Source organism: Scleropages formosus, chromosome 22 (assembly GCF_900964775.1).
Source record: "Scleropages formosus chromosome 22, fSclFor1.1, whole genome shotgun sequence".
Taxonomy (NCBI): Eukaryota; Metazoa; Chordata; class Actinopteri; order Osteoglossiformes; family Osteoglossidae; genus Scleropages; species Scleropages formosus.
This window is the reverse complement of record NC_041827.1, coordinates 21,967,088-21,982,933: the sequence shown is the minus strand read 5'-3', so window position 1 is coordinate 21,982,933 and position 15,846 is coordinate 21,967,088. Positions and strand designations below refer to the sequence as shown.

The following is a 15,846-nucleotide window of genomic DNA, read 5'->3' as shown; positions in this document are numbered from 1 at the left end:
GGATGTCGCCTTTTCAAAGCGAATCTGGAGTGTGCCTTTGAAGCCGGGGGGGAGCAGGAAGGTGAATGGAAGCCGGACAAAGGCGAGGGGGCTCGGGGTCGAGAGCGAGGTGCGCTTGCGGCAACCTGTGCGCACTGTTTCCCGTGCTGTCCATTACAAGCGGGGCACACAAAGGACGGAAAAAAGCGGCCACCTCCGCGGTTCGACAGTGAGCCGAACGGGTCGGGCTCCGCCGCCGCTCACAAATGAGGCACAAATGTGCTGCTTGTTCTGACAGTCTGGGGTTTGATTTCTGAAGACCTGTTTCCATCTGCGGTGAATAGCGAGGGCCTCGCGGGCAGCGTGGATCAGCGCTGCGGTGATGCTCACTACATTTCGTTTCAGTTACAGCACCTTGGCTTCTGCATATTTGAGGAGAAAGATGAGAAACAGATGTTTTCTCCTACTGATCTGCCAAGGGCACCGTAGCAGTTAGAGCTGCTGCCTTTAGACCCGAAGGTCACAGGTTCGATTCCCCACCTCCGGCTGTAGTACCCTTGAGCAAGGTACTTACCCTAAAAGTGCTCTAGTAAAATTGCCCCACTGTATAAAGGAGTAAATAATTGTAAGATGCTTTGAAAAAAAGTGTCAGCTGACTAAGTAAATGTGAATACATTCAAATTTTTGGCCATGAACACATGTATATATTTGATATTTATGCACTTTTTCCTGGGTCCCACAAAAGGGAAACCACTATAATATTATATACATTTTTCCTACAGTAGGGTTGTTATTCAGCACAACAGGCTTATTTTGTGGTCATTTTACAACCACAGAAAATTTAGTTTTGCACTGCAGCATCACTGCTTTTCCCAGACGTTCTGGGACAGAGATACACATTTGTTGTATGAAACCCAAAGATTTCTTTTTCCTGCTGCGGTGTCAATCTGGCTTTTTATGGCTAAATATAGTGTATCATCCTCTATTTTTCCATGTAAACAATGATCACTGGTGTGCAACTTGGGTTCAAATGGTGGTGGATGAAGTCTTCTGTTTTAATACAGGTACTGGGTGGGGACAGATATTCCCTCAAGCAGTTTATGAATAAATAGTACTTTTGCTGAGATGTACGTCGCTTTGGACAAAAGCGTCTGCTAAATGAATAAATGTAAATGTAAATGTATAACACAATGACACTTGTTCCATCAACAAAACCAACTCTGCATCTTTTCTGTCACACTGTCAGTCTCCACCAACAATTAAGGCAAATGTAAATCACAACTGAAACAGCAGTTTCTATATTATTATTATTATTATTATTATTATTTCTTTAAAGTGAATTGCATTGTTAGAGTGCTACTTACTATGGTATATCCATTCATACATCAGGGTAATGGTCACCAGGTTGATTCAAAAGTAAAAATAATGGGAACCGTATGTAAACCTGGGTCCTTTGAGTCCTCAGAGAAACTATAAACTTGTAACAATTTTCTCTTATTTAAATCATACACACAGCTTTAGTAGCACGACTATTGATCCATCTCAATGAAACGAAGATTTTTTTCCCTAAGAAATAATGGTAATTAAACCCCTCATAACGAGAATTCGCTGAAAGTGGTGATTTCGCAGAACAAATTAGTCTCGTTATGTGAGCAATGGATGTTGCTCATTCATACAGATTATGCGTGTGTACATAACAGAGGCTGTGCTTTTTACTGCTGCGTGAGAGTAAGAAGCACGGTAAATACAGAGTAAAGACCCTCAGACACTGACACCTGAGGGCTTGTCATTGAGCGATGGGGAGTCTTTCTGGCTGTCATTCCTCTGTACTTCTAAATACAGATTTTCCATCTGAACATTTATGGCACCTTATTTTCAACAGTAAGCTATTCTTTTCATGGAAAGGATCTGAGATCAGTCAGCATTGCTGTGTTTTCTTCTTAGGGAATATAAAAGAAGGTTGTAAAGGAGTTGGCTGAGATGAAGAGGCTTTATATTTGTTGGTCTTGTAGCTGTTCTGTCAATAAGAGGCCAATAGGACCAGCAGCACCGAAGCTGCCATGGTTGAGTTTTCTGCTATTCTGCAGTCTTGGCCTTTCGCATAATATTTCACAGATCATTTGAGAGTACAAGGGGGTGAAATAAGATGTTTTCCTGAGGAATCTAATGAGAACATCAGCTGGCGGGTGTTCCGGCATGGATTCGCCACAGCCGCCCATGCTTCAAATTCCCAGTGTGCAAATACGAGTAGCGGGCTGAGGCCAGTTCTTGCTGAGATGGTCAATTGGAGAGTGTTTTATTTGGATACTGTTATCGTTCCTATTTCCTAACCTGATTGGGGCTTAAAAAGCAAAGCAGCTCAGATCGTGCTGGAATAAATCTCCTGTTCCATTAATCTGTCACTGTGCCCTCTCCCTTGCAAAATTGTTGCAGTGAGGCTGGATTTATAAGGAAATTAAATGGATGATTTTTGAGCCTCACATGTCAGATTGAATGTTGAGATACTGTGATTTTTGATTATGCACAAATCGGTAGGAGACGCTGCCACGGTAAACCTTACGCTCCGGTAATTACGTCACCACTGTGCTCCCAAATAGCATATTTCAAGCGTAGCTTTCCCTCATTTGTCTTTCTCTGCCCTGCGCAAAGAGGAAATAATGGGAAATCATGCCTTGTCCAAGGATACAGTAGTAGGAATATCTTAAGGAAGAGCAAGAATCCTTCATTTGGCCTTTAATTGCATCCTCTCAAGCTGTTTTGACATGACAGGGTCATATTAATCTACTGTGGAAATGGCAGAAGTGGCATGTTTTTCGATAAGTGCCTACTTAGTGTTGTTTCTTGTGAAATTTCTACCACTGTAGGCTCAAATGTTGTCCAGAAGATATTTGTTCTCATACTTTTATTTTGTTTCTCCACATCCATAGTCTTGTACAGTATCTCAGATGAAAACAGTGGTGATAAGGACAAGACTATTCATGGTATAATATGCAGTCTTCGGTAACGTGTATTTGAGAAATATGGACAAACCACTATGTCCCCAATAATTTCATGATAAAATATTAAGCGGAAAAGTGATTAAATAAAATTCACATTAATAAACGTCCTTAACTGCACATGACTTAACCTAAATGTGCAAAAAGCCATTTATACTGTGTTGAACAAATATAATGTGTACATGGAATAAGTAATGAGTACATGGAGTGATTTTAATTGTATGATTTTGTGCCTGTTTTCACCCAGAATTTTCCATTTTGTCATGACAAAAAAAAAGAAAAAAAATTAAGCATTAGGTGCTAAGAGCAGAGATGTTTTTAAGTAACGCTCATCCTTAACCGCTTTCTTTAATACACACCTTATGAAAAAGTGTGGGATGTAAAGAAATCCAGGTTGCTCCGGATTGAGGGAATTAAATAATAACAGCTCCACTTAAAAGATGTTTTCCACCAGGTTTCCACTTGAGACAACTTGTTTTGTTTCTTCAAAGGAATGAGAGAGATACCCCGTCCTCTTTTAATTTGTAGCCTTATTATATTTAATCCCCCAGTTTGGCTGATATCGGCTCTCATGGCCTGATTTGTTTTTGAGATCTTTGAATAATTTTAATCTGATTGAGAGGATCTCCTTGGGGACTCATTTCATATCATCTTTAGCCACTCTTCCAATCTCCTTCTGTCTTGTAATGCAAACTCTGAAGATGAACCATTTCTTAATCCAGGACTTTAATCCAGGCCTTCACTGAAGAGATGTTCTGGGGCAAAATCATGAGCGCTGCAGGTGTCAGGCACATGTTCTCTTCTGCTGTTTATTGTTTGCTGTCTTGTTTTCCTTTGGGAGGCTGTTGGTTTCCATCGGAAAACTAATTAAGAACTAGGCGGTATTATTCCTATGCAGTCTAGGACTGCGCTTTGCAAAGGGTTTCTGCTTTTGTTTGTTCGTTACCACCAACACTTGGAAACCCTTCTGCTTCTATTGCCCTTCATGTGCTACGTGGTTTATGTGTCCTGTTCCTTTTTATCCTCTCTTTCACTTTATGACATTTACAGGAATATATACTTGTATTACGCCCGACTATTTTGATTTACAAGAAGGAAACTGCTGTATGTACTGATGTACAGTTGACCCTTCTACATCACGGGGGTTAGGGGCTCAGCTCCCCGTCATGTGGAAAAACCGCGTAAAATTTTCGGCCCCCCCAGGCAAGCAAAGCGGAGCTACGAGCTTTACATTTTGGAGCTGTGATTATGTAAGGTATAACACACAAAGTCTGCGAGATAACGCAGGACACAACATCACTACGCAGGAGGAGATGTTATACACACGTCACTGAGACTGTTTTTGGCGCTCCGGAGCGCGGATATCCACGGTTTTTTTTTTCGCAAAGTCTTTTTACAAAATTTAACTTAAAAAAAAATGTGTATATTTATGGTATTAAACGATAAAGTACATTAATATTATACATATATTTTATGCATTTATGACTTACTAAACTTTTTACGTTTTCTTTACTTTTCATCTGTGTTGCCTGCAGTGCTACGCGATTTCCTGCAGAAGGCCGCAAAGTTCCCAGAAAATTCCTATTTAATTGTTTGTTGCCGACCTGCGAAAAATCGAAGCCGCGATGTGGGAGGGTCAACTTTATATCAGAATTAAGATATACGTACTGTATATCCAAAATTGCTGTAACATAAATGTTATAACGTTAACATTACTACATTAAAATTCTATTTGAATTAAAAAGTTCTGGCAATTTCTTCTTATAAAATACAATATCCTGGTAGTAAAATGTTTGAGAAATGAATTTTCATCTAAAACAACAACACATCACAGTTTACACATATGAATCACAGAAAAGAACATGTATGTATTTGTACAGTTTTTTTTTTTATTCGGAGGCCACAGTTTTTGCATATTACAACTGTTGGCTTTTGTAAGGCAGAAGCATGATGGATCCACTAGTAAGTTTGTACAGTTACAACGGTTTTGGGACACAGTGGGACACGTGGGACGTGCAGCTGCTACTCGGAGGGCAATGTACGATGTTCTATATGCGAAACAACTGTAGGACGAGGACAAGGGACTGACATTTCACACTACTGGTTATGCTTATATAGTGTAAAAAATTATTAATATCCAACAAGGGTTCACAATGGTTTTATATGGATATTGCATTTTTAAAATAAAAACTCATTAATAAACTGAGTTGGTGTATGAATATTATTATGAAAATGCAGGTTTGATTGAGAATTAATGCTGCTGAAAACGCGCAGAGGATGAAAACGAAGAACACGGTAGGTTCTAAAGTAACTCAAAAGCAGTGGTTTGTTTTATTGTAAGCCGTTTGCATCCACTTTTAAACAAATGAAATATCTCTTTACACTTTTCTTCACAACAATGTGCCATCGAAGTATGTACAGTACGTCAAAGAAGCGCCAAATAAGTTTGCAGTGAACAGGGACACATCTAGCAAGTTATTCCTAATTATCATACTTAACGCCAAACGAATTGGTACTCCATATTGCTCAGGAACATCCAGAAATCAATTTAGAAACCAAGGAATAAAATTGGTACTAACTTATAACACACCGAAAATATCAATCTTGAATATGATTTTCGACTATTATTATAATTACAATAATAATTCCTATGATTATTACTGTTTATATCTTTTTTTTTGTTGTTCATCCTTTATGGGAATTTTGACTGGACAGAAAAATGATCTCAGTGGTTAGCTGTATACGGAGCTGGTACATGCATCGGTTACCACGGTAATGATTTGGGCACCAGCCCCGGTGCTTTATTTGTCATCCTCATCTTCCTCGTCGCTGTCCTTCATGGAAATTCCCTGCATGCCACCTTCCCTCACGGATGCTGCGGCCTCCTCAAGGATGAGGCGGTTCCGCACGGTTTCATACATTTTACTGTTCAGGGTGGAGTCCAGCACTCCCTGCAGCCGGAAGTCGCGGTATGTTTTCTGCGCAAAAGAAACAGAGGAAAGCAGGTGCTTTTTCCATGACCTTTTGAGAGGGACAAAAGGGAGGAGTTGTGCGTAGATCAAGCCGTTCTCCGATGGTTTCCCGTTTTATGCTCATCACAATTACCGGACCGTGCTGAATCCGGTTCCCTTTGGGTCACACAGAACAGTGTGTAATATTTTACCGCGTGCACCATGAACACTACTGAGATGAAACAGAAGAGCAGCAGAGCGGGTCAACCTCCTCAGCCAAGTGAACAAAAATAAACACACGATTCAATAGATTCAGGGCCTGTTCCAGCTCACACCACAGCAGGATCACGCTGAAATTTTTATCACGTAACGGGAGTATGAAAACGATGACTTCTAGGGCATGTTAAGCCACCCCCCCCTTGCCCCCACCACAACCTCCTGTGAACTTAGTGTATCCACTGTATGCAGGATCGCCTGTCATGCTGAACTCCAGGGACAACTGAGAAGTGTTTGGCTCTTGCCATCATCTTTCACAGAGGAAAGGAAGCATTGTAATTAAAATGGGGCTGTGCTGGATATCTTGCTCAACAAGGGCTTGTTTTTGTTGTCCGAATAACTTGAGTGCCACTATTTTTAACCCCCAGAGAGCCTTAATCTGTACTCCACGATTTCTGGAAGGTTTCTGGAGTTAAAATAGTTTCCATTCCAAACATTCAACTAACAAATATACTATACGGCATAGTTCTCAAAATTCCCTTTTAGTCGTCAGAATTAATCTTGTGTACATTCAGGCTTCGCATGCCCATGCACGGTCCATTCACCGTCTGGTACGAACCACTGTGCTATTCCCATGGTTCTGATCCTTGTTTACCTTTACAATCCTAATGAGGATTTTCAGCTGGTAGACATGAAGCTGTAGGTCCATGCGGTCAGTCAGCCAGGTGCCCAGGAGGTTCACGGTGCTGGTGTACCATTGCTGAAACATAGACAAACAGCATTCTCCAGCAAAACACACAAACATTCAAACAGGATGCACAGAAAAAAAGCAGATCACCAAAGGACACTCAGTAGATGTGGGATCATTTCTTACAAATTTCACCTTGCAGAATTTACAGCTGTAATGTTGCACCAACCTCACCATCTTCAACTATCAAAGAGCTGTCTTCTCTCTACCAGCACCCAAGGTGATAACATTTACTTATTTAGCAGATGCTTTTCTCCAAAGCAACTTACAATGTTAAGGTTACTTACCCATTTATACAGCAGAGTAATTTCACTAGAGCAATTGAGGGTAAGTTCCTTCCACAAGGGTACTACAGGCAGAGGTGGGGATCAAACCTGCAACTTTTAGATCCAAAGGCAGTAACTGTAACCACTATGCTACCAGACTCCCTATGAAAGAGCTACTTTCAGATTCAATATTTTGAACTTAACTGTAATGATTAATGACTGAATAACTAAGAACCTTTAAGGACCATCAATATATTCCAGCTTTCTAACTTTCATTTTCTCTTGTGGTGACATGTACTGTGTTTTCATTTCTTCAGGAAGGCAGCACTGAGATTTGGATCCGTGCGGCTAGTACTGCTGTGACAGTTTGGGGCAGGAAAAAGAGGGAGGTTTGGTTCTCCTGATCAGTCTCTCACTCTGCAACACATTCCTCTGAGCAACGCTCCTGTCACAGAAATGATGATTGCGACAGTCATAAACTCTACCGTCCTCCACGGCCCAGTTAATTGTCAGAACTTAATCCGATCAAACGTCCTCAGTTCTTTGGGATATTGACCTGAAGAGCTACTTGTTGCACCCCAGAGCATTCTGGGGCCTGGAATGACATGAGCAAACAAACCCTGAAGATTCAGCAAGCCTGATCGATGGCCCGGCAAGGTTCAGTCACATAACCTCACGCTAACAGACACACAGTCCATCTGAGCAGCCACCAGCCATGCTGCCTTACCGCAGCCAGTGCTCGATAGTAAACGTTACAGCGCCAAGTCCTTTGGGTCTGTACACTGCACTGCATCTTTCTGCCACGACAAAATACTGTCAGTGATCTCCCATCTCCTGCTGAAAAGCACAGCAGTACAGCAGCGTGGTCAAATCCTGGCCTCAGATATATCTCTGGAGCCCAAATGGATGCGGAAGAGATGCGAAGGGAACGAACAGCAGTGGTGAAGAAAGTCACAAGATGTCCTATTCTCTCTGTACCAAGAGTTCACAGTCCAGACAACACATTAAATTATTACCTTAAAAGACAAAAAAAGATCGTAACATCTTAGTTACCCACTGCCAATTTAATGCTTTGCGACAACCGTTCGATGACTTCCATGATTCCTAAATCTACAAAGTACCTTCTGAGTTGAATCCATTTGTAAGCTTGGAATTCTTGTATATACAGTGAAATGTATAAAGCTTTAAACTTATTTTTAAAAGGAGCTGTGTGCATGCATTTTGTACTTAATCAGCAATGTGTACTTATTAACTATTCAGCATAAAATATATAATGTACTAGCTAGAATTGGATCAATGAATATTTTCTAAGGCACCACTGTTTCAGAAGGCATTTATATTACATTTGGTCATTTAGCAGATGTTTTTTCTCAAAGGGATTTACCGCTCAGAGAAAACAAACTAAGACAGAAAAAGGGGCCTTTACCAGCAGCTCAGGCCTACTGGAGAGTGGCAGGAGACGTTGCTTCTGGTAGCGCTGGGGTGAAGAACGGCAAGATCCGCGGTGAGAGAGCGAGCGAGCGAGCGAGAGAGCGAGCACGGCGGTGCCTCGCCGCCCTGTGCCTGTGAAAGTGGCTGTGACAGCGTAGAGACCCCCCACAGAGAGACCAGGCCTGCAGCGGCTGTCCTCTCTCACATACTCGCAGATTTCAGGAGTTCTGTATTAACCTTTAAAGGGCTGCTTCAGAACACTGACTCCAGTGGCAGCCCCCAACCCTCCAGCCCCGCCACCGCACCCCCACTTGGGGGCTATACACACAAATATTCGCTTGTCTTCTCCCAATATATTTTCCTGCATGAAGCTGACAATTCATTGCTGCACAGCTGAGTGCATTTTACCATGCTGTTGTAAGAGAGTGTCACACTAATCAAGCTGGTTGCGAAGTACTTTTGAAACACGCACAGCCACATGTAATAAATCCATTTACATGCTTAATGGAACAAACTATAGTAAAATGAAAGAACTTACAATTTAAATTCTTCACCCACTCTGCCTGTCTTTGTAGGACATGCGCAAGCCATGCAACACACCTGAGACTTCCCGCAGGTTAGCTTAAAATGTCTTTCTCTAAGGTTATGTTACTATTATTCTTTAAAGTTATTATTCATATAAAGTACATGTTACAACCAACTCACCAAAAATACAAAACATTTTGGCTGATCTGCATTAATTAATTTAGCAGACATTTTTTTTTAATGCAAGTGTTACTAGTATTAAACTAACACCTCTGTCCACATATGGTAGATGTACTGTATCAAGCTACCTACAGCTGCTCACTCATTTACGCAAAAGAACAATGTAACACTCACACACACTCACACACACACACACAAAGAGGCAATTTAGTATCCAATTCACCTGAAACACATTTTTGGACTGTGGGAAGAAAGTAGAGATTCTACTAACGTAGAAAACGTGGAGACTCCACAGACAGTCAGATTCAAATTGATGTCCCAACCCACAGCCCTGGAGCTGTGAGGCACCAGCGCTACCCCCTGTACCACCCTACATCCTGTAAGCATTTAGGCTTCAAAACGTGTATTAGAACCTAGTAAACGATTCTCAGTGAACACCCAGGAATGATAACCAGCTAAAAATGCAAATGTATGTAAGAAAGATCAGTTTTATTTTGGTGGATATCTATTACTGAAAGTTACACCTTTGACTGATTCAGCCTGAGTTTCTCTCGAGACCTGTTTAGCATCTTATTTAAAATGACTACAGCATAAATCTCACTTCCACACATCCCTAGAGTGTCTCTGTATCTGCAGGAAACAAAATCAATTTCCTCCTGGGGAACAATTACAGCAACAGTAACACAAAGCATTTAAAGTGAACAGCTCTGGATAACAAACTTTCTTCTGCTCTAGACCTGTAAGAAGGGTAATAACATTTCCATGACGTTTCAATGTATGATTTATATCACACATTTTACTGCTCTCATGGACACATCATCAGTGTTGTAACCATAGGGTCAGTGTGAGGTTTGGGTCTTTATCTTCAGACACTTTCACCTAGTAAGTACTGGTAATTTATAATCTGAGCTCCTCATATGTAAGAGCATACAGACACAATAAGTGCATCCAAAATAACAATGCTTATAGGTAAACATGCAAACAGGTAAAGAAAACACAATTAACTATGTATAGGAAACTTAATTTTCCTGTAAATTTTGAATAGTGGTAACTGCATCAAAGCTGTCAGCCAAATGGGTGTAATATTGCTCTGAATACATAATGCAATAAACTGATGTGAATAAATCTGTGATAATCTAACAAGATCTGCCTGGTATGAGTTGTAATGTAATGGGTTCCAGCATGGGTGGAGGGGGTCTATAGTGTTGTTACACGCACACACATGAACATCTGCACTCACCCCCCATGTAGCAGGATCCGAAAGGCTGTGTGACCTCCTGCCCCTTCCCCCACCCCCGCCAAACACACACACACACACACACACACACACACCGCCTTGAACTCAGTGTTCGCACTCATATCTGACATGTTACAGGAAGCCATAGCGCCTGGCAGGGGGGCAACAAACAGAATTCAGCGAAACTCTGCACCCCCAACCCCCACGTAACCCCCACCCCCACTGCTTTAATACACCTGAAGAGGCTGCGCTCTGCTCTCAGGGCCCGGCTGAGCGGGCGTCAAGGGGTCAGCGCAGCCCTTTGTGTCGGCCAGAAACAAAACGAGGAATGCTAGGGAAGGGGTGGAGTCCTCAGCAGGGAGACGGAGGGATTACAAGCAACCTGTGACTCTGCCTCTTTCTGCCCTTGCTGGTGGTTTTGTGCGCGTGTGTGTGTGTCTTTATATGTTTGTGAGTGCTTGTGTGAGACTGTCTGGGTGTCGGTTTCTGCATGCGTCTTGGTACAGTATGTGTGTACTTCAATGCGTGTGTGAGTGCGTACGTGTGTGTGCGTGTGCGCGGGAGTCAGCACTACACAACAGATTGGGGCTGCTTGGTAAGGCCTGGGACTGTGCAAGTGCGTCCTGCTGGGACCCAGCTGTGCCTGCAATTAGCAGGAGGCATGGAATGGTGATTGTTGTAGGGGCTGATGGGGATGCAAAGTGACAAGCTCTATAAGGGAGGCTGCCGTGGCAGGGTTCCAGGGATGCAATACCTTTATTTTCTCTCTCATGTCTACTTTCTCTCCTGCTCCCTCTTAAAAAAAAAAATCCAATCCTCAAAATCCATTAAAGAGTTGGTCCATTCGGGGTTCATGATCGAAGGCACTTTAGTACCTTTCTCTAACGCTGCCAGGGTGTCTGTGTGTTTTTGTGCAGCCTCTTTCAAGGGGCTTTCTTTTGCTCCAGTCGGTTCTGCGGGCTACAGTGCTCGGCACGCTGTTTAGCAGCCAAACTGGCCCTGTGTCTCGAGTTGGCTGTAGGGCTGTGGTGCAAAGGGCCAGATTAGGCCCCCGCGGGCGTCTGCAGGGAGGGCCCGGGGGTTGAGAAGTCTTTAAATCTGAGTACAAGACATTATACACTCAGGACAAAGGGACAGAGTAATCCTACCTGCTTGCTTTTCACTGCTGCTGTTTGCCTATTATTATGTGCTTTATTGCTCATGAGAGGAAGCCTATTGATGATGCAACTCAATTACCATAGTAACTCACACCAGCGGCCTAGTCCCAAGCCCACAGTGTCCTACGTGGGACTAGCCACACAGAGGGAATCTTTTTACAGGGAATCAGTCCCTCGCTTGTACCTTTCATGCTATGCGCTGCTGTTTTATCCCTAAGAAACCGTTCCCCCCCTTCTATTACAAGGCTCTTCTGAATAGAAGTTTCAGACCCAGCAAGCCTGCTGGCTCCAAACTGCTCTGACTGCAGAACCGGTACAAAGGCAACTCGCCAGAGTTTCACATGGATCAGCAGAATATCAGCACAAAAACTCAGTGGTTTTTACAAAACCAAAACTTCATCAGGACTACTGTCAAAATTGAAAAAAAAAAACAATTATATTAGCAATAAGAACTTTCATTCTAAACCATTTTAAAATTGTCTCAGTTTAATCTGCATAATTTTGAGACCTACACACAAAAATTAATTCACCTTGGGAAAACCAAAGTCTGCACATCCGTTAAAACACCACCACCCAGACGCAGTTCAAGATCCTCTGTAAAACAACAGCGCTAAATGCTGTGGACGTTATTAGGCACCGGTGCATCTGTTGAACTGATAACAGTGTCCAAATAAAGACAACTTTACAAAACACGGCTCCCCAAAAAAGCTTGTAGTGAGAAACTAAATGACAGGAATTGTGGCCTGAGCCGCATCATTGAATAAACACACAATGAGAAAAAAGCCTCGCGAAGGGAGCTTTTCTCCTCACAATAAAACGCTTACAGACGGACTCAGACGCACAGAGCAAGACATAAAACACTTGTGGGTTCGCTCTATAGAGGGAGCGAAATGAAATAAGCCAGCAAGCACTTGAGAATCACACTGAGCGCGTGAATGGGGGGGGACCTCAGAAGGTGAATGGCTTGCCTTTTGGGACCAATTTGTTTCCTTTCACTCTTTCTTCCTGCCTCTCCGCTGACAGATGTACAAAGGCGGAACCGCGCCGGGCCGCCCATCTACATGCACCCACAGCAGCTGTCACTTTTGTCAGACAAGTTAATCAAACAAATGCCACCATACCTCACTTTTCGATGGCGAGGAAGGCGCATTACCAGGCGGCTCACTGAGCAGCCCAACGGTCCCCCCAGCCGCGGACCCTGACGCTCCTCCCTGCCAGGGTTAACATCCTTGCGGTTGCATTAACAACCAAAGGGGTTATTCATCAACTGAACCCCCCTCTCAATCAAGTCAGCTATAGAAATTGTTTTTTTTGGTTGTTTGTTCTCAGCCATGCATATATCTTTACCACATTGTTTACTTTAACTTCAGTCTGGTTACCATCTCGGATCACAGTAAGGCACAATGACACAATTTTGTTTTTAGATATTACAGAGCACAATATTTAAGCAGCTTAATCGTGCAAAGGCTTTCATTAGACAGAAACAAAACCATTTGGTGTGTTTTGAAAGCATGTAGTCTTATTTAATTACTGCTTTCTTTTAACTGAAAGACATGAAATAAAGCATGTTTTGATTATACTGACAGACAATATTATACTAATAATATAAAATAAATTTAAAAAAAGGAATATAATACACTACGTTATTACTTCAATAACATACTGGCTGATTTTTGTAATAAACACAACTTGTCATTAAATAGCTGTATTCCATGTTTGATTTGTCAGTCAACATGTGCTCAGCTGTATAAAAATTATTATATGTACTGTTGTGCTAGGTTTCTTATATACACAAATATACTTTCATAATGTGCCTGTACATATAACATATTTAATTAAATGTTTTAGTTTTTATCTAGCGGAGGAAGATGGTATAGTATGGTAGTTTTTATGTAACTAACTAATGTAACTAACATTTTCTTGTAAAAGATTAAAGACTGCAGAGTCCTCTTTCTTCTTCATATTAGCATGTATGAAGGTTTACAGAAAATAAAAAATCATAAAGAAAATCAGATGATCCTTTGTGTCCAGTATAAAAAAAAAAACTATAGAAACTGAGGACGGCCATCACAAACATATTCTTCTTTTTGACCTGAAAATAAAAAGATTTGAAGGACATGAGTCATATCCCTTTTTCTAGATTTAATACAGTAGTTTTTCAAATGTTGGTTATGCCTTTTCAAATTAGATTTCGGTTTGATACTGCTCCAAACATCTATAAAAATGCAATGAAGAAAAACAAATGACTGTTTTTTCAACTTCAATTTTAGACTCCAAGCTCTGCCTTGCCTTTCAAATATTGTTTTGGCCAAAGCTCATGACCCAGTCATCATCTGGTGTGATGAGGGAATCCACTTAGGGAACCAAGCCTGCTGGAGACATTCAGCCACACAAACCATTCAGACAAAACACTCAGACTGGGCTTTAACTTTTAAATGAACAGTCACCCTCGTGAAGACAAAAAAGTAAATCGATACTCTTATTCACTAGCTGGAAGCAAGATTCTTGAGCACACTTAGCACAGGCTGAAAATGTTAGATGAAAAACTTGTTTAATATACAGCCATGCCACTTGTTCCTCCCTGGGAACAGTGCAGTTCAAAAAGAAAAGCAAATGTTCAAGTGCTACCCGTTTCAGTCAGAAAATAAATCGAAAATGTCTTATATATGGAAAGTATTTGTGTGATTATTCTCAGAGGTGCTTAGAAACTGAACTGAAGGAAATCCAGACAAGGGCAGTGGGCAAACATTCCCTTCTGTTGCTGCCATTGCGGGCAGCGAGTGTTAACTCTGCGTACGGACTGAAGTTGTTCACTTTACGGACCAAACTGTTCACTTGGGCCAAGTGACATGTGTGCAGGGCCCAGACAGTGAAGTGGTTATTGCGGGTCCATGGGGCTATGCGTTGCAATCCTTGATCGGCAGCCTGGGCCCAGGCTGCTGCCCTGCTAAGAGCCCGCGTTGTCATCGGTGCAATCTCAGAGACCTGATAACTGCCAAGGTCAACAGAAATGCTTCAAATCAATCAATGGACTTTTAATCCCCCAGAGGCAGATTACATGTATAATTGACCCGTGTAATCCACAGGCCCTACAGGCCGCCTGTTTCCCCTGGCATTCTGCCTCCCAGAAACCCATCCATGGACACGGTGTCTAGATGCTGTGCTGGATTGGACCATAGCTAGAGAGATGGCTTTTTTAATCATTGATCTCTGGGCTGCCTGCGCTAAGCAGATGAGCCTCCGTTAAGCACAGCTGTTTTAATCCTCATCCCCTCGGCTGTTCTTTCAAGAACGACAAGTGGGGAGAGAAATAAATGAATTTTTTCTCCCACTCCCCACTTTCCCTCCCCAGAACTAAACAAACTTAGCTGTCTGACAGGCAGTTTCATCCTTGGCAAACACAAAATTTGGTGCTTTTTTAGGCCACTCCCACCGTGGAAATGAGTGCTTCATAAAGCCCACATGACAAAAGCCATCTGTACTTCAGGGCCAGTGTTGTAACGCTGGTAATCGTGTCACTCTAACCTCCTTTACTGAAGTGTGATTACCAAGGGGATGAACTTAAAAACACAAAAACAACAAAAAAAAAAATCCTCCAAAAAAACCACATGCTACATACAAATCCTATAGAAGTATAACTAATAAAAAATAAAAACAATAAATATTCATCCACTAACTTCCTTACTCTCATTACTACTTGTACCAACTTCAAGGTTAACTTATATTCACTGAACTGCACAGTAAATAAATATTTAAATGAGTGAACACTCATTCAGTCTATTGATTGGAAAGGGGATTACTCCTTAATATGTCTCATTAAAATTCATTTTGTCTGCCAGAAATGTGTTTTTTTTACATCAGTCCATAACTGATTTGACTTATACTAGCATACTATTAGCAATACAGTGGACAGACATTTAAAATTAGTCAACCATGTAAATATAATCTTCTTATTGTGGCTAATATGCACTCTGTGTTCTTGAGATCCTTGGAATAACCTTCATGAAACACAAGCTTTTCAATACAGTTATTTTGATCCCAGTGTGTTCCTTCTTTTAGCTCTGGACTGGCTTTCCCAATTACTGCTGGCAACATGATCTACGTACGGTTTGTATGATATCTCAACTCCATGTAAATTGATAAGCATTTACACCAAATTC

The 15,846-nt window shown here is 41.7% G+C and overlaps 1 protein-coding gene across 9 annotated transcripts in view; it reads right to left on the bottom strand.

The window, feature by feature from the left end:
- Positions 1 to 4,908: 4,908 nt before the first annotated feature.
- The window catches only part of cadpsa (Ca2+-dependent activator protein for secretion a), a 111,729-nt gene continuing 100,791 nt past the window's right edge, over positions 4,909 to 15,846 (bottom strand). For all 9 annotated transcript variants that reach the window (XM_018734126.2, XM_018734129.2, XM_018734128.2 and 6 more), the window contains 2 exons: positions 6,798 to 6,902; positions 4,909 to 5,953 (listed from right to left, as the gene is read on the bottom strand). In XM_018734126.2, the coding sequence (XP_018589642.1) occupies positions 5,777 to 5,953; positions 6,798 to 6,902 (282 nt within the window). In that variant the 3' untranslated portion in view covers positions 4,909 to 5,776. The remainder of the gene's footprint in view (positions 5,954 to 6,797; positions 6,903 to 15,846) is intronic.